Here is a 17167-nt window from a genome sequence, read left to right as displayed (position 1 = left end):
ATAGGCTAAATCTTTTTGCCTGCAGAAATTGAAATGTTATTACTTCCCAAAACGCCTGTCATTAAGTCATTGAGTCAAAATTAAAACTTACATAACAAATAGATACTCACTGAATTTAGCAATAAATCTTTCTAAAGGGATGATTTACGTGATGAAATAAATATGATTATTTAGAAATATTTCAATAGTTTTAATGGTTTAATAGTTAATAGTTTTTATGAACATTCGATGAGGCAAAGTCAATTTGTGCACTAACGTGCTGATTATCTATAAACAGGGTGATCCCGGTATGTTAGGATTGGATGGATTCAATGGGCGTCTCGGTCGCAATGGCATTCCGGGTGAGAAGGGAGATCGCGGTAACGACACTGTTGGACCAAAAGGTCAAAAAGGTGAAATTGGAGAGATGGGACTGATGGGAATTCCAGGAACAGCTGGTCCAAAAGGTAGGCGCACAAAATACAAAAATTGCTCTGTCTTGGCATATTGCTGTAAGATTTTATAAGTCTGCCTAGATCTAAAGCGGCTAAATGCTAACTCACCTGTGGTTACCCACAATTTTCAACGATATATTTTATTGTTCTTCAACGTTGCATGTATTGTGGGTTCTTCAATCTTGTATTGTATGCATTTTATGTAGAGAGACCGTTCGTACCAACTGCGTGTGTAGGTGCGTGCGTGGGTGTGTGAAAAATGGATTTAAAAACATTTTAACAGCCTTTCATGCACTGCATTGGCTCAGTCTTTTGTGGTGTTAAAGTCTTAATTTAATATCCTGTTTGTTACAATAGAGAATGCAAATATTTATATTCTGTGACTTCAATTTTTACCTAAAACAAAGCGATTGACATCACATTATTCCAAGCTTTAGGGCTTTTCCTAATTTGGCAGGCACTGGAATGATATCGCCCAAAAACATGGTGCCTGTCATATGGCAAATAATTTCCAGCCTTGTGAGGGCCTAGTTGTGCAGTGCAAAGAATGGGCCTAGTGCTCCTCCTAGCGGTGGAACTAAAATGCAATGGGAACTAACGCATGGTAATTAAGGAGTTAGAGCCTAAGCCCGAGAACTGTTGTCACCTATGGCTTGTTCTAATCAGGGAGGTGGGAGTGAATGGAGTATGAACGAGTCAGCTGTCTTTGATCGTATCAGCGATGACACCGTACTTGGCGGAGCTTATTACATAATACGATATGTGCGAGTTTATGTTTACTCGGTACTCTCAGTCAACACTCGGTAATTTCCGTATGTTGATAGTTACCGGTTGTTATTATACAAAATGGCGGCAGGCTATTCTAGCGATGCAGAAATTTCTGACACAGAATTTGATCTCATAGAGCTTCAAATGATAGAAACAAATCATTGCAAAGAACAATTCAACCTATCTTCTGCCAATGACAATAAAGGTAGGTTATACCGCTTCCTAACTGAGCATGAAAAGCCTTATATTGAAGAGGGCTGAAAGTAGTCTGTTTTAATCCTTTCAGAAAAACAACATAAAAGTCACTATTTTAAGCAAATACTTTTTATTTATGTAGACGTGGAATCGCCGCGAATCGACGATGAGAGTTTCCAGAAGGATAAGAAATATTATGCGTGAGTTCACTTGAAGTGATTATTATTCATATATTCAAATAAAGCTTAAGGATAGGCTAACATTTTATATTATTTACAATAATATTTACAAACATTAATTTAATACAAACTTTAGTTGATGAAATGTAATATACATGATAGGATATAACAATAAAATGGTTTTTTTCTTTAATTTCAGCACGTTATTACACAAATCACTCCAAATCGTTGAGGAAAACCGACTATTTGCGTATAGCACTCACGGAAAATTGGCGAAAATTTATGCAAACTTAGTTTTAAATGTGATTCATTCTATATTCGTTCAGAGAATATTGTTTGCCCTCATCTCCAAATAAATGATGTACACTCATTGAAGGGATTAAATATCAAAGAAAAGCTGCTTCATCAAATTGAACTGAGTGTAACCATTAAAAAATCTTGGAAGACATTGACACGTTTTGTCAGTGACAAAAATCTGAGTCACAATTTGCTAAGACGAGTAATAACACACTGGATCGACATACTGGATCGTATTTGCTAACAAGAACTGATCTTCTGTGTACCTGTGTATTCACTTTCACATTTGTACTGCTTACATACAAATAAATTCACTTTTATACTTTTAAATACGTTTTTTTCTTTTAAGAGGCACAACCGATTCAATGTCTATGTCGTCGTCTCTCCTGAATCGACCGACGAAATTGCCTTTTGATGATGCCTTAGCACAATTTCCTGCTCATTAGTTCATTGTGGCCAAAAGCGGCAGCATTGGGGATGTCACTGTTTCCTCCACAACTTCTTCATTTTGAGAAGTGCTCCTCTAGGCTGAGCTTCTCACTGAGGAAATATTCGACTCCATTGATATTTAGTAACTCGACTGTCAACTCAGTAAAAGAAAACACTGAAAATATATAAAATCAAATTTTTGTCAATATAATGCTGATCACATATAAAGGTTTTCTATCGATATAAGGAGAAGAAACACACCAGTTATCCGGAAGCCTTCAATTGTTTCCCAACCCAAACATTTTCTTGCGTTTTGAGCCTTCATCAAACCTTCATACAGGTCTTTTTCTCCTTCCCACTCGTCCAGGAATGGTATGAATTCTTTGAGAAGCCACTAGAATCACAAGAATATTCAATTATAATACAATTATATGTGAAACAATACATTCCAAATGAAATAACTTTAAATGTACCTTTAATCGTCCGTCTGATTCACTGCGATATTCCTTTAAATCTGGATTCCTCCTTCTTATGCTCTCATAAGCTGTCGAAACATTCAGGCAATCGAAAAATTTGTTCATCACCTGTATGCAAAGAATCAATCAACTGTCGAAATTTTCTCAGACGATTCAGCCGTGGAGCCTGCCTATTAATTCCAACTTCTGCTTCAACTAATCGTAGCAATTGAGTCCATTTAACCACGGAACTGAAATATACAAAAATTCACCATTAGGTACATTAAATAAATCAACAAGACACAATTAGATCTATTAAGACCTACCATTAAATCCTGTGATTTTCTGTTGAATTGTTGAGGTTGTTGCGGCTAGTTTTGATCAAGTGCGGCACGTCACATTATAAAATAAATTCTCCGAGACTTGTCATATCCAAGCAGAAGTTTCATGTTAGAAAACAATCCCCGAGCCATAAAAATACACACGTGGGTCGCTAGATCTTTCTCATTGTTTTCCAATGATCGATTAAATTTCTCAATTGCGTTATTGATGTCTCCCATTTGACAAAAGTTTTTTTGGAATAGATCAGTTCCGATTTAATTTTCATTTCATCATATAGCAAACACATTTTTTTGAAAATCTGGCATTGCCTCAAAATTCATGTCATTTAAGGCATGTTCAATGAATTCACTATTAAATCCTGAGCATGGATCTGTAAAGCGTGTATACAAAGTACTAGAGTGGAATAGCTGTAAAAATCCAGAGTCTCGAATGAAGTTGTACACCGATTTCGATTTGTGTCGCAAAGCTATGCACCACTTAATTATCAAAGGATGCCATCGCATATGTTTGGTGGATTTTGAATTTTGGAGACGCTGTTGTTGCCAAAGAAGTTCTTGAACAGATCCACTCGGAAAGTCGTTATTGAATTGGTCAATATTTTCCTCAACCGATTTCGTTAACAACACTGATAGTTCAGGTGTAACGACGACATTTGCAGCTTCAAAATTATATTGTTTTAGCCGTTCTTCAACTTTCTTAAAATGTTGACGTTGACCTTGTGTTTCACGGAGACAGATCTTAAGCTGCTCATTTGACAAATAATTGTATCATACCTTACTATTTACACAGGTTCGCAATGAAGTTGCAGATGTCAAACGGTGTGCATTGTGAAGAGGCATCCACGAAATGTTTTACACGCATCACAGCGATCGACAGATATATTATTTACAATTTTACTTAAATTTGTTGTCTGAAGGGTAGCTATCACAAATCCCTTCTGATTTCAGAACTCATTCAGACCACGACCAGCTACGACATCAACGATATCAGGGTTACCACAGCACAGTTTAAGTTTCTTAAATTTCAGCGATTTGTCCTCGATTTCAAATTTATCACGCAAAGAATCAGTCACTTCTAATTGATCGATAAAGAATCGGTGTTCAGTGCTGTATTCCACCATTCGTATGCAGTTATCAGAATAGAATGAATACGTTTTTTCATTCACTTTCACATTCACTTTTTCGACGCAATGTACTGAAAGTTATCTGGCGGAGGGGTTTCGACGTTCCATGTTTTTAAAACGACATTATTCGGAATATTTCTCGATTTATTTTTGGTCTTACGGCAACGTTGTAATTTTTGTTGGCAAAGATTGCAAATAAAATTTGGGTGTATACCGGTGGAGTCCGCAGCGAAAATCAATGCCAAATAATATTGAAACGTGTGAACTGAACTTCATTTTGTTGTATCGATTACGGTCATTATTGGCTGCAGATGAACCACACAAGCGACAAACATCATCCGCCATGTTACTGAAAAAAAATTTTTAAACGCTGACATTATCTTTAATCTATAATCATTGATTCTTGACTTTGTGACTAAAAGAGGGTAGGCCTATTGATAGCAGGATGGTATTGTATACTTTTTTCTTAGATAGGCATAACCAATTGACACGTTGTTGTATATATGTATCATAGCAACATGACTACACATATCCGGATATGCGCAGTCCTCAATGAAATAATTCTCATATTTCAATCATGCATTTATAAGTGTTCCGGTTAGTGGCCACTACATTGATGAAGGTAAAGAAATGCAATGCATTTCAACGTATTTTATGATGTTAAATTAATATGTGGCCAGTTGTCTCTTCAAGGTATATTTTATGTCAAAGTTTTCTTACTAACTGAGGTTTTTTTGCCATAAAATATTCAATTTTCATCTGATTTTTTCCTCTGAAAAACGTTTAAGTTGACCGCGATACGCCGAAAATCTCAACTGCGCATGCGCATGCGCATGGTTGATGCTACTGTCAGTACAGCATGTCCTAGTGTAGCATACTTGATGGCACAGGCCTAACGTCTAGGAAACGGACCTGTGTGATGGGAGATTTTACCATCACACACTCGCTGCAGCTGTGACCCAGTTAGCCGTGGGCGGTATGAAAATTCTGATCATGAATAGAATTGCCGACCATCTGATAACATATGTGACTCGTTCATACTCATTCACTCCCACCTCCTTTTCTAATTTACAATTGGACTTTCTAGTGACATCATCATTTTTAGCCCACTTGGGACTTTAGTCCCAGCGGGCTATCGCGTTCACTTTTCGTCCTCCTCCATCTGTCCATTCTGTTCGTCCATTCGTCCATCCGTAGACGGAATCCAGTTATTTTGGGAAGTTTTGAAGACGCTTCAAGGTAGTGACTTGATATTTGGTGTATACACATATCTTCAGCCCAAAAACTAGCCCTCTCAGATTCAAGATGGCCGACTTGCAGCCATTGTTGTTCGCCAAATTCAGCACTTTTTACACATTTTTGAAGTTTTCGAGGGAAATTTTAAAGACGCATATCAATTACCTTTATCTTTCAGATATATTTGTATCCCCCGAGGGCCCATCCGCATGAACAAAATTGGGTTGATCGGACTCAAAATGCTGTGACCTTTTTTGTGCCCAAAAATGTCAATTTTGGCCTGAATTCTGAGTCCTGTAACTTCCTAATGTTTTGCCATTTTTCATCGCAATTTGTGATGGGTATTCTTTGAAAAGAGGTCTTCTTTGAAAAGAGGTCTTTTATACCCAAGACAGGTATTTTTGATCAGCCAATTATGACGCAATTGTCGGCCATCTTGGTGTCATCAGTACTCATTCGTTGGTGGAAAAATGTATTTCCACATTATATTGATACCTAAGCATATTTTGTTACCAAAATCAAAGTTGTAGCTCATAACGTGTTCTTTGATTGTGGTGGGTTTCAAGGCCATAAGTTTTTGTATATGGCCACCAGGGGGCATTGAACAATGCAATAACTTAGAATTTCTATATTATATTTGTACCTATGCATATTTTGTTACCACAATCAATTGAAAAGTTGCAGCTCATGACATGTTTTGCTGCTTGACTTATTGTTCTGTTTTTGTAGTTTATAATTTCGCAATTGTGAGTAACTTGGTAACCACCTGTTTGTATTGTTCAAATGTGTTTGTTTTTTTGCTCTTTCTCCTGTTATTGGTCAGTGTCTCTTTGTATGTATATTTTATTGCCATGTCTGTCTCATGTAATCTCTGTAATTATAAGGACGCAATAAATTTGGAATTGAATTGAATTGTTCAATGATTGTGGTGGGTTTCAAGGTCACTAGTTATTCTATATAGTCACCAGGGGTGTTGAAAAGTAGAATAGCTTAGTATTTCCTAATTATATTGGTACCGGTACCTAGACATATTTTGATACCATGATCAATTGCAAAGTTGTAGCTCATAGCATGTTCTATGAATTAAAATAGTTTCGAGGTCATTGGGCTTTGCATATGGTCATATGGGCATGAATACTAGAATAACTTAGTATTTCCATATTATATTGGTAAGTAGGCATAGTTTGTTTCCGCAATTACAGAATCGTAACTGCTGACATGTTCTATGATTGTGGTGAGTTTTGGAGGTCATTGGTTTTGTATATGGCCACCATGGAGTGTTGAACAATTCAATGATTTAGTATTTCCATATTATATTGGTACCTATGCATATTTTGTCACCACTATCAATTGGAAAGTTCTAGCTCATGACATGGTCTATAATTGTGGTGAGATTCAAGGCCATTGGTTTTTGTATATGGCCACCAGGGGGCGTTGAACAATACAATAACATAGTATTCCCTTATTATATTGGCACCTAGGCATATTTTGTTACCATGATCAATTGAAAGGTTGTAGCTCATGACATGTTCTATGTTTATGGTTAGTTTCAAAGTCATTGGCCTTTGCATATGGCCACCAGGGTGTTGTATTGTAGAATAACTTATAATAGTAACTTGGCATATTTTGTTACAACAATCAATTTCAAAATCGTAGCTGCTGACATGTTCTACAATTGTGGAGAGTTTCAAGGTCATTGAAATTTTTTTCAAGGTCATTGGATGGAGGCGTTGAATATTGAAATTGTTAGATTGTTGAGCATTAGAAACCACTTCCAAGTAGGCATGGTGTCCCTGGACCCCTAGTTGAGAAAATGTCATTATACTTTGTGGTGTACTGCGTACCTACATTTCATAGCTTGCCTACATTCCAATATACAAGCTACTAGCGTATCTACAGTTGTCTACTTTGTGTTTCTGCTAACGTCAATGATATCACATCAAATGAATAATGTTTCAACTTGATGAAAAATAATCTTACAGCTTTATTTTAACATCTGCTTTTATATCATTTGCCTAAAATGTATTCATAGCTTTAGTAAATGCCAGGATACGAAATATGCCTTTTAATTTGCTTACTCAATTTATTCATTATTTTGCTTCGCTTCTTTATCGCTTTAGGTCAACAAGGTAAGATTGCAAATAAACTCTAAACTTGCATTAGTTCATTGCTAGTTTTAGTAAAGTGTTGCCAACCTTATTAATTTTCGATGCCCGTTTAACAAACGCAAAATAACTTTGATTTGAATTAACCTGGAAATTTAACCCTGAATTCAAAGAAAATACATAACATTCAAATTCAATTGTAATTTTGTTCAGGTTATAGGACTAATGTATTGTGCGAAGCTAATTTGGAATTAACTTCAGAGATAATTCAACTTAACTTTTTTTTCATTAATTCGCGTTTGTGAAACAGATTTAATCATTGAATTAACTGATCCATATTAAGCATTTTTAATTCGAAATTATCACCTAATTCGAATAAAAAGTAAAAAACCTGCTCTTGAAATCGGGCTCTTATTTGTCAGAAACAGTCGCTGAAAAAGGTTTATCATCCTGATTTCCAGGAACAGTGCCTACTACAGCTTACTGTCCCTGAATGTCAGTTTCAGTACCTGATAATGGCTTACTATCCCCTGATTGTCTGGGACAGTCTCTGAGAATGGCTACCTGTCCCCTGGTTATCTGTGTCAATCCCTGAATATAGTTACTTGATTAAAGAATTTAGGTTTGTTGGCAGCCCTTGGGTTATGTATTAGTTCTTTTGCACTTCTCAAACTATTGATTTGAAAAACCAATAGAATTGTTTTGTAATGATATAAATTTCAGCCCACTTTGGACTTAATAAATCAGATAGGTATTTTCGATCAGCCAATTATCACGCAATGGTTGCCATCTTATTGCTATCAGTACTCTTTTGTAGGTGGAAAAGGTTTTTTGAGGAAAATATCAACAGGGTTTAACTTATTTGAATTTTTTTAGCACTGGCTCTTAATATTTGAATTTTATTAGTACAGGCATAGGATACATCTATCTCCTCATGTGGTATTGGGATGACCCAATTCTTTGTTCTTGCCACCAGTATATTTATATTGCCACCAGTGTATTTATATTGGCACCTATCGATATTTTGTAATCATAATCAAATGCTAAGTTGTAGCTCATGACTTATTTTATGATTGTGGTGAGTTTCAAGGTCATTGGTTTTTGTATATGGTCACCAGGGCATTGAATAGTACAATAACTTAGTATTTCCAAATTATATTGGTACCTAGGCATATTTTGTTACAACAATCAATTTCGAAATTGTAGCTCATGACATGTTTTATAATTGTGTGTTCTATGAGTTTCACAGTCATTTGGTTTTGTATGGCCACCAGGGGGTGTTGAATAGTAGAATATCTTAGTATTTCTATGATTGTGGTAAGTTTTCAAGGTCATTGATTTCAGTATACAGTCACCAGGGATTGTTGAATATTGAATTGTTAGATTATTGAGCATTTGAAGCTACCTCCCAAGTGGCACGGTGTCCCTGGACTCCAATTTCTTTTTTTCATACCTCTCAGGAAAGGATTAGTAGTATTATGTCCCCCTTATTTATATTTCACTCAGTGTCAATAATTCTTACAAAGTCAATGGACTATTAAGTAAACTCGGTAATGGTAATGTCCTTTACCTAACCAATCACCCTAATCTTTACCTACACTGACGGAATGGTGAGGTAAACTGCACTCTTACCTAAGGGGAAAACGAATGAATCCTGAATTGACAAAACCAGTGATTTGGTTGAAGAAAAACCCACAAAACTTCATGCTGTTAATTACTGAAAAGCAGCTCGTGAAAATGCAGAAAATGGCCCCAAGTAGGGAAAAACTTGTAGCCAAAACCAAAATTTTTCAATCTAATCTTTAATGATCACTGAGTTCACTGGTAAAAGATACTTTAAAAAAACTGATGTGAGAGTTACAAATTTGTGTGACCTTGATATCTATATCTTATCAACAGGTGAGAAAGGCGATGAAGCACCGCTGCGAGTCTGGAATGTTGTCAAGGGAGACAAAGGCTCTGACGGTTTCCCGGGAATTGATGGCACTGATGGAATTCGAGGACGCCCAGGTAGCCTTTAGTTTTACCATTTACATATAGTTTGTGATTGAGTGAATTTTTAAGCTTTAGATGACAACTCTTCAGTGATATACTTCAGCAGTATCAAGGATTCCACTAGTGATTTAGTTGGGATAAAATAACATCAATGCTCGATTTCTTCTCAGATTAGATTCAAATCTATTCATGATTTTCTCAAATTCAACTAACCCACCTTGGATAGGGATACCAGTGCTGTTACTGGGAAACTCCAATAAATGTTACTGGGAAACTCCAATTAGTTGCGGGCTAATTTGAAAAGTACACTCAGACATTTTGGAACCATTGTGTAATCTGTCAAACTGGTGATATTACTGAGAAACTCTTATATGTTACTGGCAAAATTCAGAATTGTTCAGACATAGTCAAACTCAATGTTGGCAGGTCTGCTTAAGAGTGAAATTTAGAACCAGGTTCAGTTGTTGAGCCAGGCACATCTTCAATGAAACCTATGATTAATGATTATGATATATTGCATTGAAACATTTTTTAATTTAGGTGACCCCGGTGACATAGGCCCAGCTGGATTGCCAGGCCGACCAGGATTCAAAGGTCAAAAAGGTGAAATAGGATATGAGGGAATCAGTGTAGATGGTCGACCGGGACCACGAGGTATGATTGGGGATCGTGGCCCAGGAGGTATCCTGGGTCGAACTGGCTTAAGAGGAATGATTGGTCGTCCTGGTCGTGATGGACTTAAAGGCATGAAGGTATGCAAGCTGCGAAGTCTGTGTAACATTGTCTGACATAAGTACAGTACCTTAATTAATGCCAGAAATCCCACTGAACGTCCTAAGTCACTGCGAAATCAGCAAGAAATACAACCTATGGCTTTTTATCAACCGGCATATCTCATTGTTTAGCCATGTTTTCCTTAGATACAGAATTCTTTTGATGATCATTTTGAGTGATCGAATATTGTACCGTTGTACTGTATTTGTAATTTGTAGTTGGATAAACAAGAATGGGCTTTGTGTGAAGACAATGCATTTTTTTCTGGGGATTGTGAAAAGAACCATGCCAAGTGTTTAAATTCAATAAAATGCTTCTAGGTTATTGTGTATTTCAGGGTGAATCCGGTAGACCTGGTCCAGCCATCACCCGTGGACTACCAGGTGATATGGGTCCTGATGGGCAGAAGGGTGAACGAGGAGAAATGGGCGAACGACCATCTCCGGGTATACCAGGTGTTCGAGGTCCAGAAGGATTAAAAGGTCTTCAAGGTAACTATAATTGTGTAGAATATATTTCTATACATGTTATAGCGAGATGACAGGAACTGACACTTTGTCAATGTCTATAATACGGATTTTCTGTTTTTGGTTCGAAGTTGTTTTACAACTTCGAACATACTTCATGTATGAACCTCTGTGAAGTTTGTTAAAGAAAACCTCTGCCAGTATATGCCTTGGCTAAATATTTTATAATGCGTACTGATTGGCTCAACAAACAAAAATGTTGAAACATGAAAGTCATGTTATTATTTAACAATCCGGGCCTTTTAGGTAAACAAGGTTTGTCGCGGGCTGTAAAATTAATGAATAGCAGGGAATTGAAAAAAAATGAATCTGAATGAAGATGAATTTCATTTGACGAAATCGGCGGAAAATATATAATAAATATAGCTGCAAAGCAGCGATAACGGGTTTTCTGGATGCATGTGATCGAAAGGAAAAATTAATTACCGGGTATTCGATGGAAAAAATAAAAAGAGATGATTTGGATATTATCGGAGCAATCCTCTTTTTGGTTGAATGGTCTAACCCCTGTATAGTCCCCCGCGATTTGGAAATTCTCGGAGCCCTCCTTTATTTACTTACTAAATGACGTCACAAACTTTTATTTCGCCGGTGCTTGTTGTCTAACAATTCAATTCAATTCTTTATTTACAGTAACCTAATAAGTAATTTTAAGTTTCAAATAGGATGGAAAGTACATTCAGACAATCTGTTGGTTCAGAGAGACCGTTATTACAGTATCAATTTATACATTTCGTTTCGAAGCTGTCAGTTGCCGAATCTGAATGAAGATGAATTTTATTTGACGAAATCGGCGGAAAATATATAATAATAATAATCAACAGAATTTCAAGAGGGTTTTCGACGAAAGTCAGAAAACCCTAATAACCATTCATAGCAGGAAAATGATACTTCATAGTATGGTTATCCCTGGATACACTCATCATTTTTCTATACCAAAGATCAGTGTCTTCAGGGGTCATTCATTCCCTACTGGCTATCGCGGGGGACATAGATACGTAGTATCGAATTGCCTTGTTTGTATTAATTTTGTTATCGGACAGAATGTCCTAAACTGTGCTCTATGAACTCTTCTTCCAAAGAGCACTGCATTGAACACAAGATTTCAGATTGTGTAGATGGTACAATACAAGAATTAATGGGAAAACGGAATAAACAGTAAATTTCACTAAGCTGCTGTTAAATCATTCATCATCATCATTTTCAATTAGCGTTCCCTTTAAATCTTCCAACAGAAATTTTGCCCTTAGTTGATAACCTCGATTAATGAGCGGCATTGTGCAGATCTCAAAATTAGCAAAAATAACAATTATCTTTTTACTACAAATGGTTTTTATCATGTAATATGTACACGTCCTACATGTTCATGATGTACATGTTGAGGCACCTGTGGTCAATGAATTTGTATCTAACAGGCCCATCAACAAACAAACATTGGTTGGGTAGGGCAAACCATGATAAGTTCGGGTGAAATGGCTCCAGTTCCACTTGTAAAAGTGAAAAAAATTATTGATTGAGTTGGCCTATTTTGATTGGTTCATGTATGAACCTCAGTGAAGTTTGTTAAAGAAAACCTCTGCCAGTATATGCCTTGGCTAAATATTTTATAATGCGCACTGATTGGCTCAACAAACAAAAATGTTGAAACATGAAAGTCATGTTATTATTTAACAATCCGGGCCTTTTAGGTAAACAAGGTTTGTCGCGGGCTGTAAAATTAATGAATAGCAGGGAATTGAAAAAAAAATCCCTCACGGCTGTGAAAAGCAGTGAATTTTTGAGGAGGGCAGTGAAATTGGAAATGGGGGCAGTGAATCTTGTTTATCGTTTGATTTATAGAAATATATTTTCAACAAACTTCATACACAGTATACAAAATGCATTTGATGGCATTTTATTTGATCATATTAGCAGTTGATATGCAATTACTGTTTTATAGGTAATTCAGGGGTAAGCGGCTTACCAGGAATCCAAGGACCAAAAGGAGAACAAGGTACTGGCAGACCAGGACCGAATGGTTTCCCTGGTCGTGATGGAGCAGATGGAAAATCAGGTAAGCTCAAACAACTAGCTAATGAAATGATTTGTATTTTGGTAAAGATTTGTTGGCTCTTAAATGTGGAAGTTTTCAGGTTTGACTGGAGAGAAAGGAGAACGAGGAGAGCGAGGTTTGGCTGGATTTCCGGGAGTAAGAGGGCAAAAGGGTGATTCTGGCAATGATGGTGCTCGTGGGCTCCGAGGTAGTAATGGCCGTCCCGGTATTCCTGGTGAAATTGGACCCAATGGAATGATCGGATTAAGTGGTAAGTTTTTTCAATGAACTTTTGCGGCTTGAAATTCAAGCCCTTTCAGATAATATAAAAATCAGGACTTGATTCCATTGTTTTCAGATAGAATTGACTCGAAATGAGTTCAACGTTTTTTGCGTTATATAAATGTTTTACAGGCAGAAAAGGTGAAATGGGTGACATTGGAAAACCAGGAGCCGATGGACGATTGGGATTGGATGGCAAAAATGGAGTCAAAGGAGAAACTGGTAAGTATTCATCAGGGGCAAATCAAGGAAAATTGGAAGGCTTGGGTCCAGAAGAAAAAACAAGGTATTTCTTGGATAAAGCAACCATGTCAAAGGCCAATGGCTGGGTCCCGGGTCCCACACTCACTATTTTTGGCTCGTGTTAGCAAGCCTATGTCAACAGTCTGGGTCCAGTTCCACAGTTCCGAGTTATGATTTAACTCTGAGTTAAATCATTGAAAATGAACTAACTTTAACTCAGAGTTAACTCTAACCCACAACTGTGGAACTGGGTCCAGGTCGATCGATAATCATTCGTATGCTTAATACACTACGCTCGAAGCTATTTTTAGCACACTCAAGACGCAATTTCAGTAGCCTGTAATTTCACTACTAATGGGCGAATTGAGCGGATTAAGCAAAAATATATTTCGTAATTTGATTTTCTTTATGGTGCGAAAAGTTGAAAGCCATGGGTTTCATATCTTTTGAGAAATTAACCAAAAAAAGGTCAAAAATTCGATTTATTTGAGCACGTTTTCTATGCAGCATCTTAAACTGTCCAAAATAACACGTGTGAAAATTCAATGCTATTTGCATCGGAAGAACTTCATCTCGTAAAGATCCAATGCTTTGTTCGGTAGTTATGGGCTTTCAAAGACGAAACCCCCCAAAATCTCGGTTATATGTAATTTGTGTTGACCCGGTTTGAACTCCATCATGATGTCATAGCATTCGTTGAATATGTTAATTTTGTGGATCAGCAGGTGCGCGTTATTTCGCTAAACAAAATGGCGGCACAATTTGAAAAGGTTCATATTCATCATTTCTAGTGCGAATACTGATACTCAAGGCGTATGATATAACGATTTATTGTGTGCAATGTGTTCAATGATTCATCTAGTTTTGAAATCCCGTGCATCAGGTAACGTTGCATCAAGATATCTGACGAACTTCTTGTTTCAAATTGCGGAAATTTACTTCTGTGTTCGCCACACACGGCTGATTCACTGATGATACTGATCAGCTGATAGCTTCAAATTTTTTAAGATGAGTCTGATATTTACACGACTGGAATAATTGTTTTATCATCATTAATTGAAGTAATTTCATTTAATGTTCGCATTAACGATCCGTTTTGGAGCCTGATTATTTGTATTAGTTTGTTATTCACGGCAAAGTAATGAGCGTTCGCATTGAAAACAGGCGTGTACAGTCGCATAGGCAATATCGCCTGATACTCTCGTGTTCACTGCTTGTATGTATCAGTTATAGATAATGCGCGCCAAGGCGCAGGTCATGCGTAACAACGATTCTGAGTGAAGATGTAAGCTTGCCTGCCAACTAAAGGCAATCCTATCGTGAAATTATTAAAAACCATGTCAGTCGATAAACTTTATTTCGTCAATAACCCGCACTGGCCTCAACTAGACTTAGGAGCTTCTTTCCTAATTGGGCTGTATGATTATGAAAAACCTCCGATAAAAAACCCAGGCTCTCACTTTGCCGGGTCACTCATAGTTTTAGTTGTTTTATATGTCATCTTATGAATGTATAAAAATTATGAACATTAATTTGTCGAGGCAAAATTCCAAAAATCAATTTTTCGAAGATTTCATTCTCGTTAAAAAATAAGTTATTACTGACCAAAATCAAGTCCTTTTTGATACATGTTTATTTAAAAAGTGATGGCTTTTCAACTATTCAATACTGTGGAATTTTTCTACAAGAAACTAGAAGGCATCAGAAAATCTGTCCGATATAAGGCCAAATAAAAAGAATTAGTTGTTTATCGTCCTTTTTTTTCAAAAAGCTTGGGTAGGGCGGGAGGTTTTTATTTTTATTTTTTATTTTAGATCACGGCATGCGACTGGAAGTGTGGCGCCACAAGCTATACAAATACAATTCAATTCATAGAACTTTATTAACTTAGATTTTAAAATCAATCTAAATACGCTCCACAACCGGAAATCCACGCTGTGTACGCTCCATAACCGAATATTGACTTCAATTTGTTATTCAGTGAATGCACTTCGTCGATCGATAAATCGTTTTGTTTGCTGCTATACTGTCCTACAATCGACATGAAACGGTAGCTATGGCAAATATTTTCGATTGGAACCAAAATAGAACACAATAAAAAAAAAATTGGGTCGGGTATTTTTTCGTAGGGTCGGGCGGGGACGATAAAAGACAAATTTTTTTTATTTGGCCTAACCTATAGAGTTCAGTGTTATTTTCAGTATGAAATAACTTAAACTCTGTAAAACATCCCACTGCAGGGTAATTGAACATAGCTGTACATTCATTATAAACCTCATTGTAGTGTAGTGGCACAACATAAATTATTAAAAACCATGTCAGTCGATAAACTTTTATTTCGTCAATATCCCGCACTGGCCTCAACTAGACTTAGGAGCTTCTTTCCTAATTAGGCTGTATGATAATGAAAAACCTCCAATAAAAAACCCAGGCTCTCACTTTGCCGGGTCACTCATAGTTTTAGTTGTTTTATATGTCATTTAATGAATGTATAAAAATCATGAATATTAATTTGTCGAGGCAAAAATTCCAAAAATCGATTTTTCGAAGATTTCATTCTCGTTAAAAAATCAGTTATCACTGACCAAAAACAAGTCCTTTTTGATACATGTATATTTTTTCTTTTGAAAATTTTCAATGAAATAAATTTTTGCCTACTAGTAGCCTATACATGGCAAATCTTTTACTTTACACTAGTTTGGCAAGCCACTGGACCATTGGTCCTTTATTTTTAAGAAATACATCCTAAACGATAAGAATTCCAAGAGGATGAGTGTCAAATTTGCGGTTTTAAACTATTTCTGTCATGATGAAAAGGGCAACTTTTTTGCAAGGGTAGGGGTCTTGACCCCCTAGACTACCCCCTAAATCTGCCCCTCATTTACATGAGAGAAATCTGTAAAAAAGGCCACTTTTTGGAAGTAAGAATAAAATGAAGCTTTGAAATGTTGACCTGAGGTGAAATTTAGCCATTGTATTCTAGATCCCTGTCATTTTGATTGCCAAACGTTTACTTTTTAGATTTTGCTTTAAAAGGCACTTCATAACCCCTAGGTATAAGTTAAAAAAGATCAATTCAATCAGCCCCTAGTTGAAGTTAAGATTGGTCTCTAGGTTTGAATTTAATCTGGCCTTTAAAACCAGATTGATATTAAAGCCAATTTATCAAACCAATTTTAGTCTTAAGTTGAAACTTGTGGGCTATGATTGCCACATTAAATGGTCCAGGTTTGAGTAAAATAAGCAAGACCGCCGGAGAGGTGAACAACGACCAATATGTTTGGTGTCTAAGTAAACTCTGATTTATTTATCTACTCGCTACAGCATAACTTCATGCGGGGCTTACATAGGCGGGGTTACATGAACTGAGGGGAGTGCGTTACTGGTAACTGACATATAACAATTCCCGACATTCTCCCGGGCGACAGAAAATTACTAGATAGATGTAATTAAGAAAAATGTTACTACAACTAAATGATATCGATATTCGAATAAATGATGCATGTATATTGTTATAAATTTATGATAGTCAGATAAGGAACTACTGACAACTAAAAATGATGTGTATAATTGAAATTAATTCTAAAACTAAGATTATACAGTCTATTACATTGCGTTGTGTTTGTTGTTTAGGTCCGAGTGACCTAGCGTTGACCTGAGCGGTTATCAATTAATTAACTACTACATGTATCAGACAGCACGTTAGCCCATCTACTGATGTTATTTCTAGCCTCGGCAGCTGCCTTTCTCG

The 17167-nt window shown here is 36.5% G+C and overlaps 1 protein-coding gene across 1 annotated transcript in view; it reads left to right on the top strand.

Moving 5' to 3' along the window:
- Window positions 1-17167, top strand: part of LOC141911379 (uncharacterized) — a 93877-nt gene that overhangs the window by 31609 nt on the left and 45101 nt on the right. The window contains exons 18-24 of the mRNA XM_074802378.1: window positions 278-446; window positions 9463-9573; window positions 10099-10310; window positions 10670-10823; window positions 12799-12912; window positions 12992-13162; window positions 13306-13395. Coding sequence (XP_074658479.1) covers window positions 278-446; window positions 9463-9573; window positions 10099-10310; window positions 10670-10823; window positions 12799-12912; window positions 12992-13162; window positions 13306-13395 — 1021 coding nt within the window. The remainder of the gene's footprint in view (window positions 1-277; window positions 447-9462; window positions 9574-10098; window positions 10311-10669; window positions 10824-12798; window positions 12913-12991; window positions 13163-13305; window positions 13396-17167) is intronic.

The sequence above is a fragment of the Tubulanus polymorphus genome, chromosome 9 (genome assembly GCF_964204645.1).
Source record: "Tubulanus polymorphus chromosome 9, tnTubPoly1.2, whole genome shotgun sequence".
Classification (NCBI taxonomy): Eukaryota; Metazoa; Nemertea; class Palaeonemertea; order Tubulaniformes; family Tubulanidae; genus Tubulanus; species Tubulanus polymorphus.
The sequence above is the reverse complement of the archived record's forward strand: the minus strand, read 5'-3'. Positions and strand labels throughout refer to the sequence as shown.